The sequence below is a fragment of the Mesoplodon mirus genome (assembly GCF_964341445.2).
Source record: "Mesoplodon mirus genome assembly, chromosome: 4".
NCBI classification, from domain to species: Eukaryota; Metazoa; Chordata; class Mammalia; order Artiodactyla; family Ziphiidae; genus Mesoplodon; species Mesoplodon mirus.
Genome location: NC_138979.1, coordinates 65,141,431 through 65,166,838, shown reverse-complemented (window position 1 = coordinate 65,166,838; position 25,408 = coordinate 65,141,431). Strand labels below are relative to the sequence as shown.

General features: G+C 56.8%; 1 protein-coding gene across 3 annotated transcripts in view; it reads right to left on the bottom strand.

Moving 5' to 3' along the window:
* Positions 1 to 4,021: 4,021 nt before the first annotated feature.
* LINGO1 (leucine rich repeat and Ig domain containing 1) overlaps positions 4,022 to 25,408 on the bottom strand; it is a 205,792-nt gene continuing 184,405 nt past the window's right edge. For 2 of the 3 annotated variants that reach the window (XM_082617744.1, XM_082617745.1), the window contains one exon: positions 4,022 to 6,491. In XM_082617744.1, the coding sequence (XP_082473870.1) occupies positions 4,635 to 6,479 (1,845 nt within the window). In that variant the 5' untranslated portion in view covers positions 6,480 to 6,491 and the 3' untranslated portion in view covers positions 4,022 to 4,634. Of the gene's footprint in view, positions 6,492 to 21,342; positions 21,692 to 25,408 lie in introns of those variants that run through there. The other variant, XM_082617743.1, reaches the window with a different exon arrangement.

The window sequence follows — 25,408 nt, the reverse complement described above, 5'->3', positions numbered from 1 at the left end:
TATGCAGGCTGTCCTGTCATCAAAGGACACCAAATTGGGGAGACGAGCAGGAAAGCTGATAGACCATGGAACCAGGTTCTGTGAGGGCCCAAATAAGTCACTTAACTCCAGTTGGCCTGCTCTGACCTTGCTCCTTATACCTCACGAACCCTGACTTCAGGCCCTGCAAGGCTCAAGGTCCCTCAAGACTCCTAATACTTGCCAGGGGTCTACACTGCTCCTCTGACCCCCTCTCCTTTGCTCCCTGTGACCTCCATCCCCTGAAACACACACAGGTTGTGGCCTTGTCCTCCAGGGCCCCAGGGCATGGCCACTCTTTTTCCATCCTGGGCAGTCAGGAGTGATAGCCTAGAGTCTGCTGCCATCCAACCCACACAGCCCCAAGGCCTTTCGTGGCAAACCAGAGGGTATGGCCAGGTTTGGTTTCTACCCCAACCCCACTGGAGTTCCAGCTCTTTGGGATTCCCCATTATGTTCCCCACGCAGTTCCTGAGTTCAACCACCACTTCTCTGCTTGTCCATAATGATGTCATGATAATAACAGTGGTCACTGTTGTATACCAAACAGGTGCCACACCTGAGATGGTGTTTGAACCAGGGTCTGCCTAACTCCAAAGTCCATGCCCCATCCACCGCTCTGCTGTGTGACTCTAGGCAGGTTACTTCCCCTCTCTGAGCTTCAGATTCACGCTTCTGACAGGTAAGCCGGGGGGGTCATGGTGTTTTCTGTTTCCTCTAGTACTTACCCTGCTGGATGCTATCCTTGGCCCAGTCCACTTGCTTGTCCAAGGGTAGGCTCCCAGTCTTATCACCCTTTCTCTTTAAGGTATGCTGTATCCTGAAGGAACAGGCCTGGAGGCTGCCTCTGGTCTTGGTCTTCTGGAAAGCAGGCTAAACTCTCAGGATTCAGTATCTTGCCTTTTCCCCAGTAGCTTGGACCCAGGCTGAAAGGTGAGCAGAGAAGCCAGCTCCCTATAGGGCTTGATGTGGCAGGACACCCTGACTCCACAACCCCATTGGGTCTGAGGCAGACTGGGGTCATGTGGTGAGTGGCATCTGTGCCTTCTCTTTCTCTCTCGGAGGCTGTCAGGCCATGGAGAAAGTAACCTCTCCAGTCTGACTTTCCACGCTATTCCCCCTTAAATCTGCCAGGATTCTTAGCAGTTGAGTTCATTACCCTCTTCTATAGACGAAGGTCCGACAGTTAGGAAGGGGCAGCATTAAAACCCAAGCTGCCTAGCTCCCAGCTTGGGCTTTTCCTGGGGCCCAGGCTCTTTGGCTTGGGCCAACCCAGCCCCGGGACCCGGGGTGCCCACATCCTCGTGAACTGGCTCTCTCCCCCAACTGAAAACAACCTCACAATTTTCTTCTGTACTGAATTTCCTCAGGGGTCCTGTTCCCTCCCAGTAGCCGGGAAGATATTGGCCCTGCTCTTACCAGAACCTTGTGAAGCCCGAGGGATCCCGGCTTCCCAGATGGGTTAAGTAATAATCCCGTGGGCTGCCTTCTGCGTGAGGTCGGTGCCCACCAGGGCATCCAGGGCTGTGGCGATGGAGAGCCTATGCTCTGGTCTCTCTCTGGAGGTGGGCAGGCCTGTCGAGTTCTTGAAGCCTCATGCGATACCACCGGCCTCTTGTTGCATACAAGCCACCCCCATGTCCAAGGACTCCTCTCCCTGCCCTTGAGGTCCCCAAAGTTGTCTCCTGCCAGATGGGGGTCCCCAGGCCTGGCCCTGGGAAGCCCTGAGCCAGGCTTAGAAGTCTGCGGCTCTGGAATTTCCAGGCCCTGGTCCTGTCACTTAGAAGCTGCATGACATTGGCTAAGCTACCACCCTCTCTGCTCCTGGCTCTGCGTCACAGCTGGACCCAACAGTAATCATCACCACCACCACTGGTGGAGGGTTTACTGAGTGCCAGGCACTACATCAATCAACAAATATACCTATGCTCCCTCATTTAACCTCCTAATGGACAAAAGTCTTAAGATCATCTTTATGTTACAGATGAGAAGACCGAGGCTCAGAGGGGTTAAGAAACAGTCCCGGGTTTCCCTGGTGGCACAGTGGTAGACAGTCCGCCTGCCGATGCAGGGGACGCGGGTTCGTGCCCCGGTCCGGGAGGATCCCACATGCCGCGGAGCGGCTGGGCCCGTGAGCCATGGCCGCTGGGCCTGCGTGTCCGGAGCCTGTGCTCCACAACGGGAGAGGCCACGACAGTGAGAGGCCTGCGTACCGCAAAAAAAAAAAAAAGAAGAAAGAAAGAAACAGTCCCAAACAGCTAGTAAGTGCTAGAACAGGACCTGAAACTCAGACCTGACCTCAAACCTCAGGGTCTTATCATCACTAGTCTAGGCTGCCCCCCGACCCCGGGACCTGCAACATTTTCCACATCAAAACTCTAGGATCCTGTGGGGAGAGGATCCTGTTTCTTCCCAGGATAAAACCACAGTTCAGAGGGCTTGAGGCTTCCCCAGAACCAGGCACAGTCTGGGGTGGTGGTTGGGAGACGTGGGCAAGTGTACACAGACTGCCTGGAGCAGAGCAGGCTCCTGGGTACATCTGTAAACTGAACAAATGAATGAGTGAATGAATGAATGAGTGCCAACTCCATGCCAGACTCTGCTCACCCTGCCATCCCACCAGAGGCTTTGTTTAGAAGTTGCTAGGCACGCAGCTACCCAGTTCATGCCAGCTTGGGTGGGGGGGATGTGAGCCCCAGGAGGAGCCCTGATTGGAGGAGCTTCATTCTGGAAGTTTTTTGCTGCTGAGGGCTGACTTCCCTATTGCATCCCCCCACTCCCAAGTTCAGCTAAGTCAGTACCCATGGGTTCCTGCATTGCTGGATTCTCCCCTAGCCTGAGGGTTAATGGGCAGCAGGGTCACCCTGGGCCCACTGTGGGGCTGAATCCAAGGAGTCCCCGAGTAGAAAGAGGAAACTTGGAGGGGTGAAGCCAAGCTTTCCTGGCTGCCCCTCCCTGTCCGACAGAGATGAGGGGTGAGCACATGGTCTGCTGGCTGAGCTACCGCCCCAGATTCTAGAGCCCATGGATCCTGGAAAAGTTACAAGCTGACCTGTCTGGCTCATCACACTTCTATCATCACTCAGAGCACCCCTTTCCAGGGTTGAGTTTGGAGCATGTAGGTTTGGTGAGAATGAACAGGGCCACCTCTGACTCTCCTGGTCAGCTCACATGCAGGTGGCTCCCAATCCCAAACCCAAGACAGGGCATGACTGGGTTGGTGACCTGGGTCTGGACAGTCCTAAGGGCAGCCCCAGAACTGCCTTCCTAGCCCCAAAGACTGGGGACTCTACATGGGAAGTGGCATAGAGTAGGCACTTGATAAATGCTTATGGAAAGAAGGCTTGGAGAGATCTGGTGTTCCCAATCCCTGGGTAGGTCCAGGTCAAAGCTGCAAGGGGCTTCTCCCTGGAGGGACCCCACACCAGAGGTGGTGGAAGCGATGATGCTCATGGGCCTCGGGACTCCTCGGGGGGTCTAGAGCCCTGGCCATCCAGGCAATGCTTGTGGTCACCGCCAGGCAGCTGTCCTGGGAGAAGCCTCTGGAAGTCCCTGGAGGCGGCCCTCCCCTGGCATGCCCCCCACAGTGAGATAATAATGACCATAATGAGAACAGTCACCCACACATGTGCACAGCGCTTTACAGGTTACAAAGTGTTTCACATACATCATCTCATCAAGTCCTCACAACAGCCCTGTGAGGTAGGCAGGGCGGGGAGTAGCGTTTCCATTTATACAGATGTGGAGACTGAGGCCCAGAGAGGGTCAATGACCTGTTTGAGGCCACACAGCAAGTCAGCAGCAAAGCTGGGACCAGAGTTGGGCCTCGGCTCCTGGCTCTCTCCACTGACTGTGCTGTCCTCCAGGAGGACCCCAGCCCCTGTTCAGAGTCTCAGCCACACCCAAGCCAGGCCCCGCCCCCTGGCAGTAGTGCTGCCTGGCAGCTCAGCAGACAGGCCCTCACCCCCATTGGGCAGCCCAGTCCCCTCCACCCGCTCTCTGCAAACAGCCGGCCCAGAGCTGGGCCCAGACCCACCACCCAACCTGCTCCTGGCGACTGCCCTGGACGGGTGGGCAGGCAAGTGGGGCTGGAACCTCCTTCCCTGTTTTCCTGAGTGATCCCTCCCCACAGGGGAAGACAAGAGAAAGGAGGAAGAGGAGGAAGAGAAAAACAAGAAACTGAGTTGGAAGAGGGCCCTGGAGCAATCAGGACGTCAAAAGTTTGCATTCCGACTAGCTATAGGAAATAGTTTTTTTTCTCTTTTTATTATTTCAAGTTTTCATAAAAATCCATAATTACTGAAACCCAAGTTACAGAGGAAGTTCGTAACCTTTTTATTGAATTATTGACTGTGCCGTGTCAGCTTCCGACTCCAGTCTGTCAACGTGTGCCCCTGTGCAGCTGGGGTCCCCAGGCCTGGACTTCTGAGGTCCTGGTAGAAAGAGGGCAGGCGGTGAGGGCCAGCGGGGGCAGCAGGGGACGGCATGGGAGGGAGAAAAAGAGTGTGTGTTGGAGGGGCTGGGAGGAGGTGGGAAGGACTGGAGAGGGAGCGGATGGCGGCCAGGTCCCTTCCCCTGCCCGGCACATCCCAGGGTCCCCGCCCCCCGCCCCGGCCTCATATCATCTTCATATTGAACTTGCGAGGTGCGTCGGCGGAGCTGATGCCTGCGTCCGACTTGCGGGGCACATACTCAATCTCGATGTTGTGCTTGGTGTTGCCCTTGCCCCGGCTCCAGAGAAACAGCAGCACCAGACAGAAGAGGACGACGCCCAAGAAAGAGATGAAGCCCATGGTGGTGGCGATGATGAGGGTCTTGATGTCGAAGGGGAAAGGCACGGTGGCGCGGGTGCTGTTGGCCTCTCCCTCGCCCGGCTGGTTGGAGATGAAGGCGAAGGTCTTGTTGGGCTGATGGGGCCAGTCGGGCGAGTAGCTGCGCACGTGCAGGTGGGCCGGCATGGAATCGTTGCCGCCCGCGTTGGCTGCGATGCACAGGTAAGTGCCGTTGTCCTGCACCTGGGCGTAGCGCACCTCCAGCGTGCCATCGGGGAAGACCGTGAGCCGCCCGTTGCTCTTGGCCGAGACCAGGTGCTTGCGGGGCGAGAGCCAGAGGATGGCGGGCGGCGGGTCACCATCCGCCCGGCACACGAACTGCACTGTGTGGCCCTCATCCACAAACACCTGCTGGGCCTTGCGGTCCCGGATGCGGGCACGGCGGCAGGTGAAGTAGTTGGGCAGGAGCACATCAGGGAAGTCCTTGAACTCCTTGCCCTGGACGAACTCGGGCGTGGCACACGTGGGCTGCTGCCGGTTGAAGTTGAGCCGCCAGCGGCGCCGGAACACCCACAGGAGCCGGCAGTCGCAGGCCAGCGGGTTGGAGTCCAGGATGAGTGTCTCCAGGTTACCCACCGAGTGGAAGGCCGACTCCTCCAGTGTGGTCAGCTGGTTGCCGGAGACGTTGAGCACGCGCAGGTAGTTGAGGCCGCGGAAGGCATAGGGCTCCACCACGGCCAGCTGCCCACCCACCAGCTGGATCTCCTGCAGCCTTAGCAGCTCATGCAACATGGAGCCCTCAATGGTGCTGATGGGGTTGTAGGAGAGGTTGAGGAAGCGGAGATAGACCAGGTGGCGCACCGCCAGGTAGGGCACAGCAGTCAGGTTGCAGTGTGTGATAGACAGGGACGTCAGGTTGAGGCCGTAGAGACAGTTGGGAGTCATGGTGTCCAAGTAGGGCCAGTGAGAGATCTCCAAGACCTTGAGCCGGTACAACCTCTTGAAGGAATAGTCCCGGATGGCATTGATGTTGAGGTGCCGGAGCCGCAGGACGATGAGACCGTGCAGGTGGGACAGCGCCTCGGTGGGGATGGAGGTCAGATTGCATTTCTCCAGTGTCAGCTGCTCCAGGCTGTTGAGGCCGCTGAAGGCTCGGTGGGAGATGTAGACGAGGTCGTTGTCGCCGACTTCCAGTGACTTGAGGTTGTACAGGTCCTGGAACATGTAGTCCAGCAGGATGACGATCTTGTTCTCGCTGATGTCCAGCTTGGTCAGGTTACTGAGGCCGGTGAAGACGCCCAGGGGGATGAGCTTCAGGCGGTTGCTGCGGAGCCCCAGCGTCCGGAGGTTGAAGAGGTTGTTGAAGGCACCAGGCTCCACGGCGCTCACGATGTTCTCATTGAGCTCCAGCTCCTCCAGGTGCGGGAAGCTGGCAAACTCGTCCTGGTTGAGCGTTTTGATGCGGTTCTTGCCCAGGTCCAGCAGGCGGGTCTCGGTGGGGATGCCCTCAGGCACCGCCACAAAGCGCTTGCGGTGGCAGAGCACCGCGCGGTCCTGGGCGGAGCACTCGCAGCGGGGCGGGCAGCCTGTGGCCGAGCCTGACAGCACCGAGCCCAGCACCAGCAGGAGGATGGGCTGCCAGCAGGCCAGGAGGGGGCTGGGCATGCTCCGCACGCCCCCCGCCAGCATCCTCTCGCTCACCTGTGGCCAGGAGCAAGCACAGGACAGAGGGGGCGGTTAGAGGGCAGTGTCTGCTGGACCCCCGCCCAGAGCCCTCTGTGCCCTCTGCCCTCCTGCCCTGTCAGGATGTCCCTGACACACAGAGAGAGGCAGGGGTCCAGAGGGGCATATGACACCTGCCTGGGAACCCACAGTGAGGTCCAGATGCCCAGGCCAGAGGGCCTCCTGCCACCCCATGCTGCTTCCTCCTTGCCCCTTACCCTACCCAGAGCCCTCCTGAAGGACCCTCCAGCATCCCTGGGGTCCAGGGGGTTCATGGAAGGGGCAGGGTCACTTCAGATGAGCCTGGCGTTGGCACCCTAGACTGCATCCACCTCCTTTCCATTTTACATTTTACAGACAATGCAACTCCAGGCATGCACCTCACACCCCACCTGGCACCCTGAGCCTCAGCTTCCTCTGGTGTTCATCAGGGGTAAAGCGAGACCTGTTGAGCTGCCCTCAGGGCTCACAGAGGGAATCAAAGGGGCTCAAAGGCTGAGGCCTCTAGGAATAGCCAGCAGAGGAGCACGTCTGGGCCCCAGCTTGCCAGGCAAGGGCTTCTGAGGCTGCTGGGGCCCACCCTCTCAGAACTCCAGCCTGAGCATCCCCAGGCACAGACACCACGGCTCCCTCCCCATCAAAACTGTGCTGAGCTTGAAGCCCAAGAATCTTGGGCAACCAGCATACCCAGTGGTTCCCACCAGTGTTTGTGAAACTGCTCCCCAGTGGGGTTTCTGGATCAGTGGAGGGTACCCCCTTTCCAGAAAGCCAGGACCCAGCCATAGTGCCTCCCTGGGGAATCTTTCCAACTCTACCCTTCCTCTGGGTCCCCATGGTGACCCACCCAGGCTCCTGAGCTCAGGCTCCTGCTATTCTTTCCTCCTGGAATGTCCCTTCCCCCGGTGTGTTGAAACCCCATCTTTAAGGCCATTGCTCTGAGAAGCTTTTTCTGATCCCCAGTTGGAAGTGTACTCCCCTTCAAAGACTCCCCCCAGGCTTCATCTGTCTGTCTGTCTCTCCGGCTTCCAATCACCCTTCTCCTAGTACCAGGGTTCTGTGCTGCTGCTGGTCCAATGGAGGAGCAGTCAGACACCCACAGCCCAGGACGGCGCAGGCAGCCCTGGAGGTGCGGGTCCACGCTGGGGCACTGGGGACATGAGGCTTGTTACAGCTGGGCCCTGAGGAACGTGCAGGATTTGGGTGGTGATGACAAGGGAGATGGTGCCGGGATAGGGGTCCAGCCTGAGTACAGGCTGCAGGGGGTGTGAGCCAGGGGTGTGCAGGAGCTCACCCCCTGATTACTCTCTCCTAGCGTGCGTTCAGAGGCCACTTGCTCCCACTTCTGCTAGACTGCTCTTCCCTCCTCTATCTCTGTTCCACCCTATGGGAAACTGGCCCAGCAGGGTACTTAGGGGGCTGGGAGGACTAGTCTGGACTCCTTCAAACTCCAGAGGCTGGACCAGATGGTCTCTGGGGGCCGAGGTGAAGCCCTTCTACTGCTAGTGGGGGTGAAGATCCATCCCACCCAGCCTGGCACCCTTGGGGCTCTGCTGCCATCCACATAGCCCACACTCATGGCCCTGAGGGGGCCTCACTGTAGGAAGGGGATGCCCAAGCTGGGAAGGTCCCATCTCTCTGCCCCAGCTCAGGCCCTTCTCCCACCCCTTCAAGCTCCTCCCCACACCTGCACACAGCCTCCACTTCCAAAGCCATAGGTCTCATCATCTGCACTTCAACCCTTATGGCAACTGGGGCTTGGAGAGCTTGTGGCTGCCCAAGGACACCCAGACAGTTGAGGAAGTGGATTTGGGACCAAGGCTCTGGTCTGTCGGATTTCAATGACAATGCTCCAGTGGTCTCCCAGGACTGACAGGCACTCCCTGGTTGTTGATCGACTAAGTGACTGATTAACTAGAGAGTGTCACCTGGTGTCACTGACATGTTATAGAATCTGCAAGGTTTTGTTATTCCCAAGGGTTCTGTCCACCACCACCCCCCCTTCCCCTCAGCCCCTCTCATCCTCTCTCCAGAGTTTTCTGTGGTTTGGCCTCCCCCACCCCACCCTCATCAGGCCATTTCCCACAAGTCACACATGCTCCAGTGACCCACCAGAAAAGCAAACATCCTGACAGGCAATCAATAAGTAATTGGGACGGCAGCTGGGGCTGGCGTGGGTATGAGCTTGGGGACTGGGAGAGGTAAATAGGACTTTTAGCACCCAGCTCACCACTGCGCTGGGGCATGGGGTAGGCTGATGGAGAGGGTGCTAAGGAATGAGAGGGGGGATAGCGAGTGCACAGGCTACCTTGAGATGTCGGTAAGACCCTCATACAGACAAGAATCTGGCATACGAAGACTCCACCCCCTTGTCTCAACCTACCCATCTACCTCTTCTCCCACCATTCCCCCCAGGGAAAACACCCAGGTATCCCAGCCTTGTCCTGCACATTCCTGGCTCTAAACCATCTCATTTTGGAGATCTCTCCCAGCCTCACTGCCCCAGCAACCTTTGTGACCATCCATCCCAAAGGCCATCTCCTCCATGAGGCCACCCCTGATCTACTCAGTCAGAAAAGATCTCTTGCCCACAACTCTGAAGTACCTTAGATTTATTAGTAATGACATTATGTAACTGATGTATGGCAATTTTCATTCTAAAAATGATTTGAGCCAATGGCCAGAAAGATTATGTTACAAGATGATAAGGAGATAAAGCTAAAGAAGGCAAGCCAGTCAAGAAAGAAGGTCACAAAATCCTATATAATGATTAAAGGTGAGAGCTTCCTAGTGACCTGAGCAAAGAGGGAAATGTGCTCCAAAGCCTCAGCATTTGGCGCCTCTCCTGTGTCGTATATTTAATCCTGGGTCAAACTCCCATGGGTACATTTCTCTCACCTGCTAGAGACTGAGGTGCCTAAGGGCAGATGGTGTGTCTGCAGCCTCAGACCAAGGTGTGGCACGGAAAAGACTCAACTGAATGTTCTTTGAAAGGAAGTGTGTGTGCATGAGAGAGTTTTTGCAGGGGCTGAAGTCACTCTGATGAAGCTGACCCTGGAGCAGGCCCACTGAGCAAAGAGAGACCTGGTGGATTCAAATATGTTGACAGAAAAGCTGGTCGGCATTGCCCTGTGTGGCAGGCCTGGCAGTTAGACCCCCAGAGCAATGGGCCATACTCCACGGGACCAGGATAGCTCCAGAAGGGCACATCCTCCGAATTGCCTGTTACATGTGACTGTCCTGAAAGATGGGGAAACTGAGGCCTAGAGGGGCTAACATGGCTTCCCAAGCTGGTTCAGCACACTGGGCCTGGTCTCCAGGTCTAACACCCCCACGGGGTCCCTGTCATCTAGGGATACTGGTAGGGTCGTGTCTGACGGGGTCACCAAAACTGCTGAGTGAGCGACGTGCTGCTCCCACCCTCCTGGCACCATTAATCCTGCTGGTTATTCCTGCAGTGGCCAAGGAGAAGTGTTTTATGCATTTTAATCAGTGTTTTATTTTGGATCCTTGCCCCCTGAAGGGCTTCCCACAAGGGCAAGACTTTAAAAATTGGACCAATAAATACAAAGGAAATGAACATCGAAGGCTGGCAGGTGGGCAGGCAGAGGAGAGCCGTGCCCGGGCCACAGCACACAGAGCCGACAGCAGCCTGCGTCCTCCCAACCCCAGAGTGGTGGGAGCAGCCGAGCCATCAGACCTGCACTGCAGAGGGCCACCTGCCACCATCACACCCTCACTCAGGCAGATACAGCCTGGCTCACTTGCTCCCCACACCAGCCACTCCACTGTGTGCCCAAGGACGCCTGCCCTCTCTGCCCTTTCCCCACGCTGTGCAGGGAGGGGCTGATTCCAGGGTCCCTGAGGGAACACACGCAGAAACTGGATCTTCCCCAGCTAGAAAGTCAGCATCCTCAAACCTGCTTAAGGAATGAAGACGAGTAAGGGCTCAGGCCCCAAACTGCAGTTTTACTGGGACTGGAAGGATCTGAGGTTGGCATCCCCAGTTGGGGCCTCACATTGGGGCTGTCCCTCGGGGCTCAGGGTTGAAGAGCATAACTGGTGGAGACAGAAGGGGCATGGGATCATCCATGGGTGGACTTGGAGAACCCTAAGGGAGGTCAGGGGTCATTCTATCTCCTAAGGCAGCATCTGGAGGCCCCTGGGGGCAGAGGCGTGCCTCTACCACGCAGCCAGCCTGGCCCATACAAGCTGGTCAGATGCCTGCACTTAGGGAAGAGCTGGGACTAGCATCTTCAGACCACTTGCTACAGGCCAGGTTTTAGGCTTTATATACACTGTCTTAGAAACCCTCACCCAGCATTCAGAGATATTTCCTACCCATTTTACAGATGAGAAAAGCTGAGGCTTCCAAAAGGAAATTCCTTTGCCTTTAGGCCTAGGCTACAAAACTAGGAAACAGCAGAGCTCCGTTGCTCCTGGTCAGGCTGCCTGCCCCAAGAGCTACCACAAGTGGAGCAGGACTTCTTTCAGACACACAGGCCAATTCAGAGCCAAAGGAGGGGCAGGTGTGTCGCGGCAGTGCTAGGGTAAGGCCCCCAGGGCTAAGGGAAGGCACTAGTCCTTAGGTAGCTGCATGTAGGTAACTTGCCCCCTACATGACAAAAGCTTTTCCCCAACTGTCAGAAACTGGTATGTTGACCACACTGACTTTTTCCCGTGTTTCCCCACCGTAGCATTCTCCTTTGCCTGCCGCCACTGTCTATGCTAGAATATCACCTAATCTGGGGTCGGCTGCAGCACAGGATGGAAGGTTCAGTTATTTTTGGTTTACAGTATCAATATTTCATGGTGTTCCCACTCAGTGTTCCTCAGGGACCGCAGGGATCCCCAGTACACACAGGCATGAGATCCCTGGCATGGAGGTGCCCACTGCCATCCCCGGGGCCCGGGGCCCCCTGGTTTCTCAGCCTGGCTGTGTGACCTGGGGCAACTGTGACAGGCTGCTTCTTCACTGGGAAATGAGGCTGTTATGCACGATCTCATCTTGTCCTGACACCCTACATTCCTAAGACTGAGCCTGCAGCAGGAAGGAGGGAGGAGGGAGGGCAGACTTGGGGTGGGGGACTGAGGGCTTCAGAGAGCCTGCCTTGGGCCCCGCCCAACTCTACTACCCTTTCCTACTGATTGTCGAAAGCCCTGGGCCTGTTAGCACATCCTGTTCCCGCCACCACCCCTTGAGGTGGGTCGATTACTCGGAAAGGTGAAGGGACATATGCTGTGTCACCAAAGACTGGAGGCAAGGTAAGGTCTAGATTCTTCATGACTTGCCCTGTCCCCAGGTTCCTGCCTGTCTGAAGTCCCTTCTCTGCCTTCAGCTCCAGGGCACAGAGCAGCTGGATCCATTCCATGAAATGATAAAGCACGTTCGTGATAAGAGTACCTGTTAAGGGCTTCCCCGGTGGCGCAGTGGTTGGGAGTCTGCCTGCCAATAAGGGGGACACGGGTTCGTGCCCCGGTCTGGGAAGATCCCACATGCCACGGAGCGGCTGGGCCCGTGAGCCATGGCCGCTGAGCCTGCGCGTCTGGAGCCTGTGCTTCTCAACGGGAGAGGCCACATCAGTGAGGGGCCCTCGTACCGCAAAAAAAAATAAAAAAATAAAAAAATAAAAAAAATAAAGAGTACCTGTTCAGAGGCAGCTGTGGCCACATGGCTGAAAGTAGGGTAATGCGGGGGTGGAGTGAGGCCTGTCTAGAAAGCCCCGATGTTCACTCCATCCCGGGGCCTTTCTCCCACAGCGATGGTCGACCACCTGCCCCATGCCTGGAGATCCCCCACTCAGCCTTCAGAATCCAGCTCAAGGGCCTTCTACCCCAAGCCGCTCTTTGCAAGTCCCCAGGAAGAAGGGATCACCTCCTGGGGGTCCCTCTGGATCTCGGGTGGCGTCTGCCAAGCACTGCTGGTGTGTTTACCTCTCTCCCTTCCTCCCTCTGTTAGAGCCTCTGCTGCCTCTCCTTCTGTGGCCCCCAGACTGAGAGCCCCCCGTACAGGGCTGAGGCTGCTATGGCTCAGCACCGCCAGGCCCAGCTTCAAGGGGCAGAGAGCCCCGACACACAGCTGCTGGGACAGCTGCCCGGAACAGCTCTTGACTCCAGGTCTAAGCTCTTTACAGAGGCTTCAAGGAGGAGGAGGAGGTGTCATGTGGGCTCAGGCTGAACTACAGATACATTTCCACCGGCCAAGTCAGGGGCGGGAGAGGCGCCATTTTAGCCAAGAGAACGGTGCGGGCAAAGGTGTGCAGGGTGGAGGTGACTCGTGTCCGGGAACATTTGAAAGCATCCAGGGGCTCCTAATTGCTTCTCTTGTACCCCAATCCTGACCCGGGTCCCTGGACTCCTTTTAAAGATCCACCATTCTGGCTTTCCCGGGCTAATCCCTGCTGAGGCGTGAATGGCTGATAATGGCTTAAGGTGTGAGCTGCTAATGGGGGAAACTTGGTCTTCCCTGGCCAGTCTAATCCAGCAGGGCTATGCTGAGAGCCTGGGGAAGGGCAGGGGCTGCCCCCTGGCACACGGGGAGGGGGTATGGGGGCAAAGGAAACCCTGGGAGGAGGGGTTAGCACCAGGTTGAGCTCTGGCAGGAGAAATCCAGACCGACTGTGGCCCGCAGGCAGGCAGCTGGGCCGCGTCCGTCTGTCCGTCTGCCTCCTCCTGGGCTGGTCTGCCTGCCTTTGCCTGCCCTCTCCCTCTCCCTTCTCCTCCTAAATCCGCCCCCAACGGGGAGAGAAAAATCAACCTGAAAGAAAATTGAGGTCATGTCCTTTGTTGTGTATAATTCTTTATTTTCCTCTTGCTCTTGGTTCTAGCAAAGAGTTGCTGGGCCCCCGGGGTGTCTGTGTGTGATGTTTGTGAGCAGGCAGCCATGTGTGGCCTATGTGGGTGTATGTCCCTCCTCCTGCCACTGCCGCTCCCTGCACCCACCCTCACCCCCGGCCACTGCCATCAGCCCCATCTCTTAGGTGCACTTGGAAACTCAGTCCTCTCCCAAAGGTGCTCACCTGGCCTCTCAGCCATGGCCGGGCTGGAGGGTGCTGACTGGGCGCAGTGTGGCTGCCTGCCTGTTTGCTAGGGCAGCTGCCCCTGTGTGGCCCTGGGCAAGCACCCGTGCCCCCTGCACCTAAGGGAGGGACGCCCCTGCCCACCCCACTGCCTACCCCACTGAGCACAGCTGATCTCAGGAGCTGACAGCCTTCCAGCCAGTTCGCAGCCCCAGGCCATTTGTGGGATAAGTTATGAAATTTAATTGGCAAAGCATCTTAGTGTTTAAAGGCTTCTATGTATAGGCTTTGCCCTCTAGGAGCTGCTGATTCGTTGCGGAGGAGCAAGCGTGGGGCAAGGCCTAGAGAAGGCTACTTCTGAGTGGGCAAAGGGCACTGGGCTCTGGCCAGGGCACCCTACCCTGCTGTGTGAACGTGGGTGGGTGAGTCCTGGACCACTCTGGACCCTGCCTGCCCTTCCACACGGTTGTTCTGAGGTGAGAGGCCAGTGGGGAAGCTAGGAGCCGGCCTGGGGGAGGCAGGAGGGAACCACTGGTTCTGGGAAGCTTCCTTGTTGTCTGCTGTAGGCCTGCCTGAGCAGACAGCAATCCTAGCTGGACTGGTGCTGTCCCAGAATTGAGGAGGGGTACACAAGCACCCATGTGGTGACCTGACAGGTCTCAAGGAAAGTGATGGTCTTGCACCCCCATACCTCCCTTCCCATCTCTCTCCAGGTTTGAGATGCCAACCCAGGCCCTCGGGGACAGGAAGACGCCCCCGAAGGACTCTGGCCCCATCCATCGCCCAGGCCAGGGGCCCCTTGGGAGGTGTCTAGCAGACATGCCTGCTTCATCTCCCCTCAGCCCCCCTCTTTCTGGGGCGCCCAGGGCCCTCTCCCAGTTGCTCCAGCCCTCAGGCTCCTCTACCTTGGGAACAGCTCAGGCTGGCCCATTTCAGACTTTGGAGGCCTGAAAAACAGCCAGTCCCCACCTGGGAGGGTCACAAGCCTTGGGCTTGGGAGAGGGGAGAGGTCACAGCCTCAGAAATCTAGGGTGAAGATGGGGGAGCTGAGGGGAAGTGGTGGATCTAATGTGGGATTTGAAGGCCAGAGACCTATGATGATGATGATGATGATGATGATGATGATTGGAAAAACCCTAACAGAGGACTTTTTTGGTGTGCCGGCATTATTCTAAGTACTTTACATATAAAAATTAATTTAACCTCACCACAACCTGTTGAGGTAGGTCCTGTTATTGTTCCCATTGTGCAGATGGAAAAGACAGACGCACAAGGAGGTTCTGTAATTTGCTCAAGGTCACAAAGAGGTTCTGAAACTTGCTCAAGGTCACAAAGCTAGCATGATATGAACTCAAACATGAACTTGTTTAATCTTCACAACAATCCTATTAGGTTGGTACTATTATCCTCATCTTAAAGATTAGATAACTGGGGCATAGAGAGGTGATGCAACTTGGCCCAAATCACACAGCCATAAGTAGCAGAGCTGGAATTAGTCCTGAGGCAGTTAGACCACAGGTTGTCCTGACCACTCTTATATACTGCCTCTCTCTGATTCAAGTTCAAGGGCTGCTGAGCTGCATGATCGTGGGCAAGTGGCTTTATGCCTCGGGGCCCTAAACTCCTCATTTAGAAAAGGGAATGGCAGCTTCTATACGGCTCTCATAGGGCTGGGGGCAGAGAATTCAAGGAGAAGGAAGGGAAGAGAAATTTATATGGAGCACATAAACTAAATGTTTTGCAGAATGACCCCACCAACCCTCGCCACATACCCTGTGAGGGAAGTACCATTAGCCCCATTTTACTGATGAGGAAACTGAGGCTCCAAGCCATTAATTCACCTGCCAAAGGTCACTGAGCTTGTCTAACTCCAGAGGCATGATAACCCTAGAGACCATCACTCAGGTGAGGAAACGGAGGCCCAAGAGCATCAGCAACTTGTCCAAGGTCCCACAGCATCTCAGGGTTAGGGCCTAGGAAGAAGCCCAGACTCCTGACGGCAGCCACCTTCTCTCCCCAACATCATGCAAGGATAACATAGCCTCTCCATTCATGCTGCAGCCAGGTCAGGGACAGGTGAAGGTTTGCATTATTTCTGCCTCAGAAGAGGGAGAAGACTTAAAAACAAGCCCCCAGTACATCACAAACCAAGGTCTAGTGAGTTATTTATACCATGGACAGGCAAACTATAAATAAAAACACTTGCCCTTCTCTTGGCACTGTCAAAGCCCTCTCTGCTCAACTGAATCTTGGCCAACCTCTTGCCAAAGCCCATTTTTTCCAACCTGGTATGTATACTAAGCTCAGTATCAAGAGGTGATGAACCCCTCTGGTCAGACACATACAGGTGGTGTGTTCTGCTCAGGAACAACTGATGCCATCACCTGACTGTGCATTCACGAGAAGCCCAAACTTGGGACGGCCCTGGCACCTCTGCAAATCTCTAAGGTGTGTCCCAAGGCAGAGGGTATAAAGGGCCCAGTGCACGCTCACAGGGTAGAACCAAAGACCCATGTGCGGAGTCATAGAGGAGGCCTATTCAGTTCAGTACGAGAAATCAAATGGAAGATCAGACGGCTCAGGATAGAAGATGTACCTTGGTAGATAATGAGTGAGCAGGCTGTCATGAGAGGTATGCAAGCAGAGACCGTGGATCAGGGACACTGCAGGAAGACTCCTCTGGTGGGTCCACACCTCAGCGGCCCCTCTTAGCTCTGAGATACCCCCATCTTGCACCCCAGTAAAGGGAGTTGACATAGCCAGCCCCCCAACTGCATCTGCAACCCTGTGCTGGGCCAGACAGAGGAAGCATGCTGGCCGGGCCCCCACCCCCTCCTGGAGCCACGAGCTGGTTCTCTGCAGAGGGAAGCAGAGGAGGTGGCAGAGAGAGATTAATTCCCTGAAATGGGAAAAAATAGAAAAACACACACACACCACACACCCTAATAACACGTAATAAGAGGTTGGAGACAAGGAACAATGCCCTGGTAATGTCACCCTGGAGGCAATCAATTTGGGTGTCACATGAAATAGGCATAATTATTCCGCCAGCCCTGTCGCTCATCTCTAACCAGCTCCAGGGGCCCAGGCCCGGGCGGGAAAAGCGGTGTAGAATCAATTGTTGGTGCACCAGGCTGGCAGAGGGAGCAGCTCCAGATTAGCTTGCCAGCACCAGGTTTCTCAGCCCCTGAGGGTAGGCAGGGGCTTGAGGGCCTTGCAAATGCCCAGGAGCCACCTTGCTCAGCCATCCCTCACTTGCTCAGTGGGAAGGGAAATCAGGGACAACTCCCCAAGGAGGTGGGAAAGAAGGAGGAGTGAACATATATATGTTCATCATTGTTCATTCCCCAGGTCACCAAACTCTTAGCACTCACCAAGGCCAAGCCCCACACCAGGTGCCAGGGGTTTATCGGGGCCTGTGCATTATTAAAATAATGAAGCAAAGTCTCCTTCTACCTCCCAAGCTAGGACCACCCCTGCCCATCCTGTGGGTGAACACAGAGCCACTAGGATTCCTTTGGCTCTAAGTGTGCAGGGACTTAAGCTCTCCTTGCTCCTCCTTCATTCCCACTTCATTGGGGAGAACTCCCTGACTGCTCTTGCCTATCCCTGACCCACTTGCCCAGGGTTTATACAGCAGCACCTCAACACCTGAGGAAACTGAGGTGCAAAGGGAATGATTGCTTAGTGAGCACCCATTACACACTGGCTGCTGCTGCCTATCTCAACCTCCATTTCATACACCAGAAACTGTGAATTTTGGATATGCAAATCAAGGCCATAATATAAGATCATTTTACACTCATTCAATCATTAAAAGTCAAGATGTCTGAGCATACCGAGTGTAGGTGCGGGTGGGGAATAATGGGGATACTCATCTCCTGCTGGGGGAAGCATAAACGGTCCAACCAATTTGGAAAACACTGTAGCACATTTCCTAGTAAAGTTGAATATGAATATGACCTACGGCAATTCCGCTCCTAGCTGTGTGCCCCAGAGACGCTCTGCCTGTTGTCTTAGGGGAAGGGACAAGAAAGTTCACCGCAGCACTGTTTGTAAGAGTAAAAAGGGAAACAACTCACATTCCCATTAATAGAAGAATAAATACACTGTTTTTGTTCACACAACAGAACATTATGCATCAGTGAAAATGAATGAACTACATTTATCATTATTTGTAACAATATAGATGAAACTTAGGCATACGTTGTTGAAGAAAAAAGGCAAATTCCAGAGGACTGCACAGTTTCATGTTCCTTTTATAAAGTTCAAAACTAACTAAAACTGAACAATTTCTCTATATTAAAATGTGATTTTTAAAAGGCAAGGGAATACTAAATAGATAATTTAGGGTAGTGGCTGCCAAGGGATGGGGTGAGAAGAAACACATGGGAAGAAGCATATCGTTATTAAAGTGCTAGTGTTCAGGTTAGGGAGTAGGGTCATGGTGTTCATTATATTAGTAGTCGTAGTAATACTAACTACATTAATTAATTAACAGGCCATGCCTGGACCGGTGAGCAAGAGTCGTAGACCAGAACTCAGGAAGAAGGCATTCTAGACTGAGCCCCGTGCTTGTAAGCTGGGGTCTTTGGGCAAGTTGTTCTAACTCTCTGGCTCTCAGTTTTCTCAGCTATAAAATCAAATCTCTGTACCACCTACAAGGCTAAGATTGAGAGCACATCACTGATACAAACTATGAGTAGCTAGCAGTTCTGGAGAGTTTACTGTGTACCAGGCACTGTTCTAAGTGCCTTGCATACATGAACACACTTAGTCTTCATAATGGCCCTCTGTTATCCTTACTTTACGGATAAGGAGACTGAGGTCCAAAAGATTAAGTTACTTGCCCACAGTCACAGAGCTAGGCAGTGTGGAGCTGAGATTTGAACCCAGGCATCTGGCTCCAGGTACCACACTCAACAACCTCACTATAAAATGACACTAAAGGAACTGAACACAGGAGGAGGGGACTGCTGTCAGAACAGCTCTACTGGGTCCACAGAGCCCAAGGATATTCATTCATTCAACACATAAATGAAGGTCAGCATCCCTCAAATGCATTTGGAAATGAACTTGCCTTCCCACTGTCTTTCTACAAAAAAACCGTCCCTGATTCTGGAATCCTGCTTTCTGTGTCTCTGCCAAATCTTTTACTGCCTCAAGAGATACCCAGTCTCTCTCTCTTCCTGGAGGACCCCTGACTGCCGCAGCCCCCAGGAGCAAATTCCATCCTTCTCTGAATACCAGTGTGTGCTACTGAATACCCTGCCTTGGCTCTCCCCAACCCCTGCCTGGGGCATCCTTGACACCACCTACCTCTGTCCATCCATTACAGGCTGAAGACACTGTGTTCCTTCCACGTAGGTAGTTTTTGCTACTAGAATCAGATGCTCCCTGGTGTCTCCCAGCATATTTCCTATCCCCAAGGCCAGGCAGGGGAGCCCAGGGGATGGGTCCAGGATTGCCCCGGGTGTTCAAGGCAATCCATGGGGGCCATGGGAGGGCCTAGCCCAGAGCAGAGCAGGCAGCTCGGCCAGGATGTGTAGAATAAATGCATGAATGAATTGGCTGGTACAATATTAGGTGCAAACCAGGCACCGTAGGTGCGTGGAAGAGGAGGGTTAGTGACGTGGAGCAGTCAGGGAGGCTTCCTAGAGGAGGGGCCAGGAGAAGAGAAGACCTTCTGGGTAGGTCTTCTTACAGCTAGGCCAAGAGACCCCAGCCAGCAAAACCAAGGCTCTCACTCTGAAACCACCACCACCTACAGCCTCCCCTCCCTGGCCCTTCCCTAGTCCCACAGGACCCACTTCCTCAACCCTCCACCTGACACACTGCCTCATGCCTCCATGGGACGCTGTGCAAACCACTGCACTGCTTCATCTCTCAGCAGGCATGCATTTCTCCCACCTTCCGTACCCAATCATGATCCTCTCACCATTTGCTTTGGTGGCACGTGGAGAGCAGTACCAGATGAGCCATCTCTGGTACCAGGGATCCTGTCTGGCTTTATGCTGACCAACCCTCACAAGACTTTTTTTTCTTTTCTTTTTGATATCCCCCTGGAATTCTGGGTTTTAGAAAATAATATCTAGTATAGGAAAAATGGGTGCTCCAGGGCAGGGGATAGGGGAACTGATCCCTAGGAAGAAGACTACTGCAAGGGGTAAAGTGGTCTCTACAATGCCCTCAGCCCACAAGCCATGATACCTTAGTCTTGAGCATCCACCCATCCCCCCAAACCTGGCCCCTTGGATTCAGGACCCACTCTAACTCCAGGCACTGGGGAGCACTGCAGCCTTGACCAAGCCCTACCCAAGGCCCGTCTCACACATAAACTGGCAGGGAGTGGGAGAAGGGGCAGAGACAACGAGAATACCACAGGGGGCCCGCCCTCGCCTTTGCTAAGCCTCCCTCCAGGAGGGGCAGCTGGGTGCTGCCAGGAGCCCCTATCTGGGTTCCAAGGAGTTCTTGGCCTCTCCCTTCTGCCACCTAATCCCCTGTCTCCTGCCTCAGGCCATGGGGAGAAAGCAGGAAGGGCAGGCAAGCTGGCCCAGCAGACCAGGTGCTGGCATCTTCCCAGAGGTGTGACGACTCTGAGCCCCCCCTGGCCCACACAAGGACAAAGGGTCTGGGAGCAGCCGACCCTCCCTTCCCTCACAGCACTCCTTGCTGGATGTGCGGAAGCCCCAGGCTCTCTGCCGCCTCAATGCCCCGGCTCATTGCTCCCTGGGCATGGGAGGCACCGGTGCTGAAGCCATTGGCATAACGAGCAGCAGGGCTGAGCCAGAGCCAGAGCTGGAGCCCGAGCCGTGGGCCAGGTTGGGCTGCGCACCCTCCAGCTGCCCAAGCCGAGCAGAGGAGGACGGAGGAGGGCTGGGCTGGCAGGAAAGGGGCTTGCCCAGATGGTGCTGCCCCCACCTCAGGGCTTCCTGCACTCCCACCCCACCAGGGCAGAGCTGTTGCCATCCTCCCAGATGCCCCAACTCCCCCAGCCTGACCCCAGGACCTCTGAGAACAAAGAGGAGCTGGATGGAGCTGGGCTGGGACCCAGGGCAAGAGACAGGAGGGGACTGCCCACTGGGCCTGGCCCCACCCCTCCTCAAAGTGGGATCCACCTGGAGGTGCCTGGGGGAGCAGGAAGCCCACAGCCCACCTTGCAGAGGTGGGGGGCCGAGAAGGAGACCCCTTCTTCTCAGCCGGTTCCTACCTCCCACCAGCTCTGCTTCAGAATGAAAAGTGGGGCAGGGGGAAGTGAGAAGCCAGGGTTGAAGACAAAGGGGAGGCCCCCCAATGGTTCCTGGGTCCTCCTCCACCCCAATTCCCTCTCCTCCACTCTCCTAGCCCCTATTTCCCCTTTCCTCCCCCTCACTGGGCAGGAGCTGGAAAGGGGCCGCCCCTTGTTAAGGGAGTCAGGTGGCGCCCAGCCCCGTGCCTGTGGAGAAACCTGGTCCCTGACCTGCATCCACCGGCTTGGGGGTGCCTGGGGGTGTCTGGGGTCTATGGAGAGAGGTGACCAATGCTCAGAATGGGAGGTGGGACAGAGGACGAGCAGGATTGTGACCCCTCCCCAGCTCCGGGGGTCCCAGCTAGACAACCTGGAATTTGTTGGGTGGGAGGGACGGGAAAGAAGAAATCTTCATTTCTGAGGCTTGGCGGGGGGGCGATCAGATCTGTGACACCCAAAGCGGGTCTGGGTGACGCTGGGGTGCCCCATAGCCCCTAGGTGGGCACAGCCCGGGCCGACGGCGGCCCCCAGGGGCGCTCGCCGTGGGGCTGCCCACTCGGGGCTGGGCCGCGGCCGCCGGGCTCACCTGCATTTCGGGCGCGCTGTCCGTCCGCTCCGCTCGGTCACCAATCGCATGTCTCCCCCGCCAGGGCCCCAGCCCCTGCCCAGCCCCTGCCCAGCCCCCTCCTTCGTCTCCTCCTCCTTGTCCGACACCTCCGCCCGGCAGTCCGCGCGCCCTGGCGGGGCTAGCCGTCCGTCTGTCTGCCCCACGCGGGCAGGAGCCAAGCCGGGGCCGGAGCCGGGGCAAGGGCCGGGGAGTGGGGAGGTGGGAGGCCGGGGCCCCGGCGGGCGGAGGGGCGGGTGCGCTCAGGACTAGCGACGCGGGCTCTACGAGCCTCGTTCTGCGCCCCGGGCCAGCCTGGAGCCGCCGCCGCCGCCGCCTCTGCCACTGGGGCCGGGGTCGAGGCCGGGCGCGCTCCGCAGCGGGGCCGGGGCCAGGGCTGAGGCCGGCGGGCAGCGGCCGCGCATGCTGCTCGGAGCCCCGCGTCGGGAGAGGAGCCGGAGCGGCGCGGGTGGGGACTCCGCGCGCTCCGGGGCCGGGGCCGGAACCGGGACCCGCCGCCGCCGCCTGTGCTGTCGCCGGCCGGCCGCCCGCTCCGGCTCCCGCGCCGGCTCCCGCCCGGGCTCCGCGCTCTGCCGCGGCGCGGGGAGGGAGCGCGAGGAGCGAGCCAGGGAGGGAGGAGGGAGGGAGCGAGAGAGCGAGCGAGCTAGCGGCGGGAGCCGGGCGGGGGAGGAGAAGGCGCGGCCGCAAAACCGAGGTGGTGGGGGGCGGGGGGAAGTAAGGTGGAGGACTCGGCTCCTTTCAGCGAAGGGGGCGGAGAGGGAGGAACGCCCCAACCACCGCCCTGCACGGATGGGGCAGCGAAACTGACAAAGGGGCGCGGGCTAGGGGCGTGCCAGCCTTGCTCCGGGGCCGGCGCCTCCGAGCTCCAGCCCCGCACACGACCTCGCTCCTCCGAGTCCCAGGCCAGCGCGGCCTAGGGGAGTCCGGTCCGCGGTCCTCCCTGGGGCTGTGTGCCCACCCTCGCGTGTGGCCACTTGCGTGTACATGTGAGCGCGTGTGTTCACACGTGTTAACTGGGGTCATTGCACACTGCCATGTGGACCGACACACGCACGTGAACCGGCAAGGCTCCCCACCGACCAGGGTTGTTTGGAGGACGGCGTGGGAAGGGTGAGGCCTGGAGCCGCGGTCAAGCGCCTTGTCCCCTCTTCTCGGAATTGTCTGCGAATCCCTGGAGGGCCCACATCCTGGCGGCCTTGGAGCGAGGCAGGTAGAGAGGGAAGCTCCGGGGGACGCCGAAGAAGGTGCGCCAGCCCCGCGGCTCTACCCCAAGCGTGGTCTTGCGCCCTCTTTTGCAGCTTGGGTCCCCGCCCAGCCTGGCTTCCTGTCCAGCAGAGGGCAGCAGGCCGCTCTGGCCAGCTCTGGCCGCGGGCACTGCACCCAGAGACCAGCAGAGGGCAACGCAGAGCCTCCGTACTCGGCTCCCCAAGGGTCCAGGGGATCCTGAGTTGAGGCACATACTCAGATAGGCCCAGGGAATGGGACCTGTCCTCAGATCCACATCCCCCTTGACTTGCAGATACAGAGATTCGGCTGGTGGAGGTGTCTTGGCAAAGCCTGCAGAGTGGGCTACGACCCTTGGGACCTCACCTCCTTCCACTGTACACCCCCTTCCATCTCCTTGAAGCCAGATGCCCTTAAACACTAAGCTAGTTTGATTAGAATAACCATCAATGCTGACACCACCCCACATGCTCGCCCCTTCTCCACTGTTGGGAGTGCATCACATGAGCACATTAGGGGTAGGGGTCCCGGCAGGCAGAAAAGGAAGCTGAGGCTGGGGGGCACAGACGTAGGGGAGGAGACTGGCCCAAAGCCTTTCAGTCTCTGGGGCAGAAATGGGGAATCCTGCTCCCAGTGCCCTGACCCCCATGGAGCCTGTCTGACATTCACTGCAGTTACCTGGCTGGCATGGTGGGGCCGCCAGTCCCCCCCATCCCCCACCCCAGCACCATCTTACTTCTCCACTGTTCAGCCCCACACACAGCCCAAAGAGTTGCACAGACCTTCTGTTCTAGCTCGACAGAGTTTGGGTACTTCTCAGTCTCACAGCCACACCACAGCTCTGAACAGTCATGCCTGGAGAACCATCTCCTGTCTCCTATGTCTATCCTCAGCCTAGGCCTAGCTGGAGCCCCCTCCTAGTAAGTAAGGATGCTGTGCTGTGCACTCTACATTCATCCTCCAGCGACCCTGGGAGAAGGCACTGTTGCTCCCCCTGTGACAGAGAGAAGGAACCCCAGGCTCAGAGAGGTTCTGTGATTTCCCTGTGGTCAAACAGCTAGTAAAGCCTGGAAAGGGAATTTGAATCGCCTTCCAGGGCCAATTCCAGCAGGGGGCAGGCTTGGTAGAGGGACTTATAAAAGCTGGGAGGGGAAGAGAGAAGGCGACACAGGAGTCCCCTTCGCTTCAATAGCCCAGCGCAGGCGGTTCCCCGGCCCTTCAACCCTGTGCCGTCTGGACCCCCATCCCAGGCTCCCCAGCTCCCCCACCCTGGCTGTTTGTGAGTTACCCGTGAGCTCCCGCCCTCCTGCGCCGCCTCCTCCCACCAGCCAGACAGGAATAGACGCTCTCTCGCTCCTGCGTAAAGGCTCCGCCAGGCACCCGGCGGGCGAGCAGACCCGCTGCGGGGCGGCGGCGGGGGCGGGGGCTATTCCTGGTGCGGCGGCTGACGCAGACACTGCACGGCCACGGCGTATCTCCGCCCCCGACTCACCTGCTCCCTGCCTCAGTGATCTCGACGGAGAAATGGGGGAGAGCCCACTGCTCCCACCCCCAACTCCCAGATGCTGGCTGAAGAAGTTGGCGTCCTGGGGTGAGGTCTTCTGGGGCCCACAATTGTCCCTCTGCACCTTGGAGGCAGCAGGGATGACCAAAGAGCTGTGTGTCTGGGAGGAATTGCCCCAGAGTCTTAGTTCTCCATGTGAACAGTATCCAAGCCATTTCCCCTTCCGTTTCTCTAAAAGAAATGACCCCTCCCAGCATCCCCTGTCTTATTTCACCAATGGAAACAATGGGGAAGGGAAGGCTTCGGGGAGGGAAGAATTTGGAGAAAAGGCCTTTTTGAGGGTCCAGCCTGGGTCTGGTGAGAGTGCAGGTCCCTGGCCTTGTCACCAGGGACCCCATGAAAGGGGAAGGGTGTCACTGGGGACAGGTATCTTTCCACTCCTGTGTGGTGGGGCGGTCCCCAACACAGCCCTCTCAGGGATCCCAGGGCCATGAAGAATGTGGAACATCAGAATGGCCCAGTCCAAGATTTCACTGGCACAACCTGGAGATCATAACCCTGGAGCTTCAGCTGAAGAATGTTCACCCACACCTCCAGGCCTTTATCCTTACTGGTCCACCTGCTTGGCCTTTCCTCTCCCTGGTTCCCACCTGTGCTTCAAGACCAAACTAAGACCATTTGCATCTATTCCTGTCTCTCCTCCTCAGGCTGAAATGCCCTTAGAGGCAAGGGCCCAATCTCCTCCCTCTCTGTCCTCAGACTAGGAGCTCCCAAGAGCAAGCCTGAGACAGCATGTTCCCGGCTTCAGGGTGAAAACTCAGCAAGTCCCAGTAAAGCAGGAATTGGTGGCTGCAAGGAGTCAGTCTGCTACAGCCTGAATGCTCACAGCAAAGCAGAGAAGCTGGGAATGGGTTTGTCAGGGGACTGTGGAGGAGGGGCAGGACCCTCCAACATTTATTTGGCTCCTACTGTAAGCCAGGGTCTAAGCTATACTTTACATACTTCATCCCACTTCAAGATTGAGATTGCTCTCCCCATTGTACAGATGGAAAAACTGAGGCTCTGGGAGGGCTGGTGACTTGCCCAAGTTTACTCTGTGAAAGAGGTAGACCTGGGCTTTGAAGCTCTGTGTGTGTCTGATATCAGAGCACAAGCCCTGCTCTCCCCCACTGTGGGAGACTGAGGAGGCAGGGCCTAGTCCCCTGTGGCACAGGAAGGAATGGGTGGCACACACAGGCCTGCATGCATGCCTGCTTTGTGCTGGTCCTGCCCGCTTGCATCCCAGCAGCTCTCAGGGTT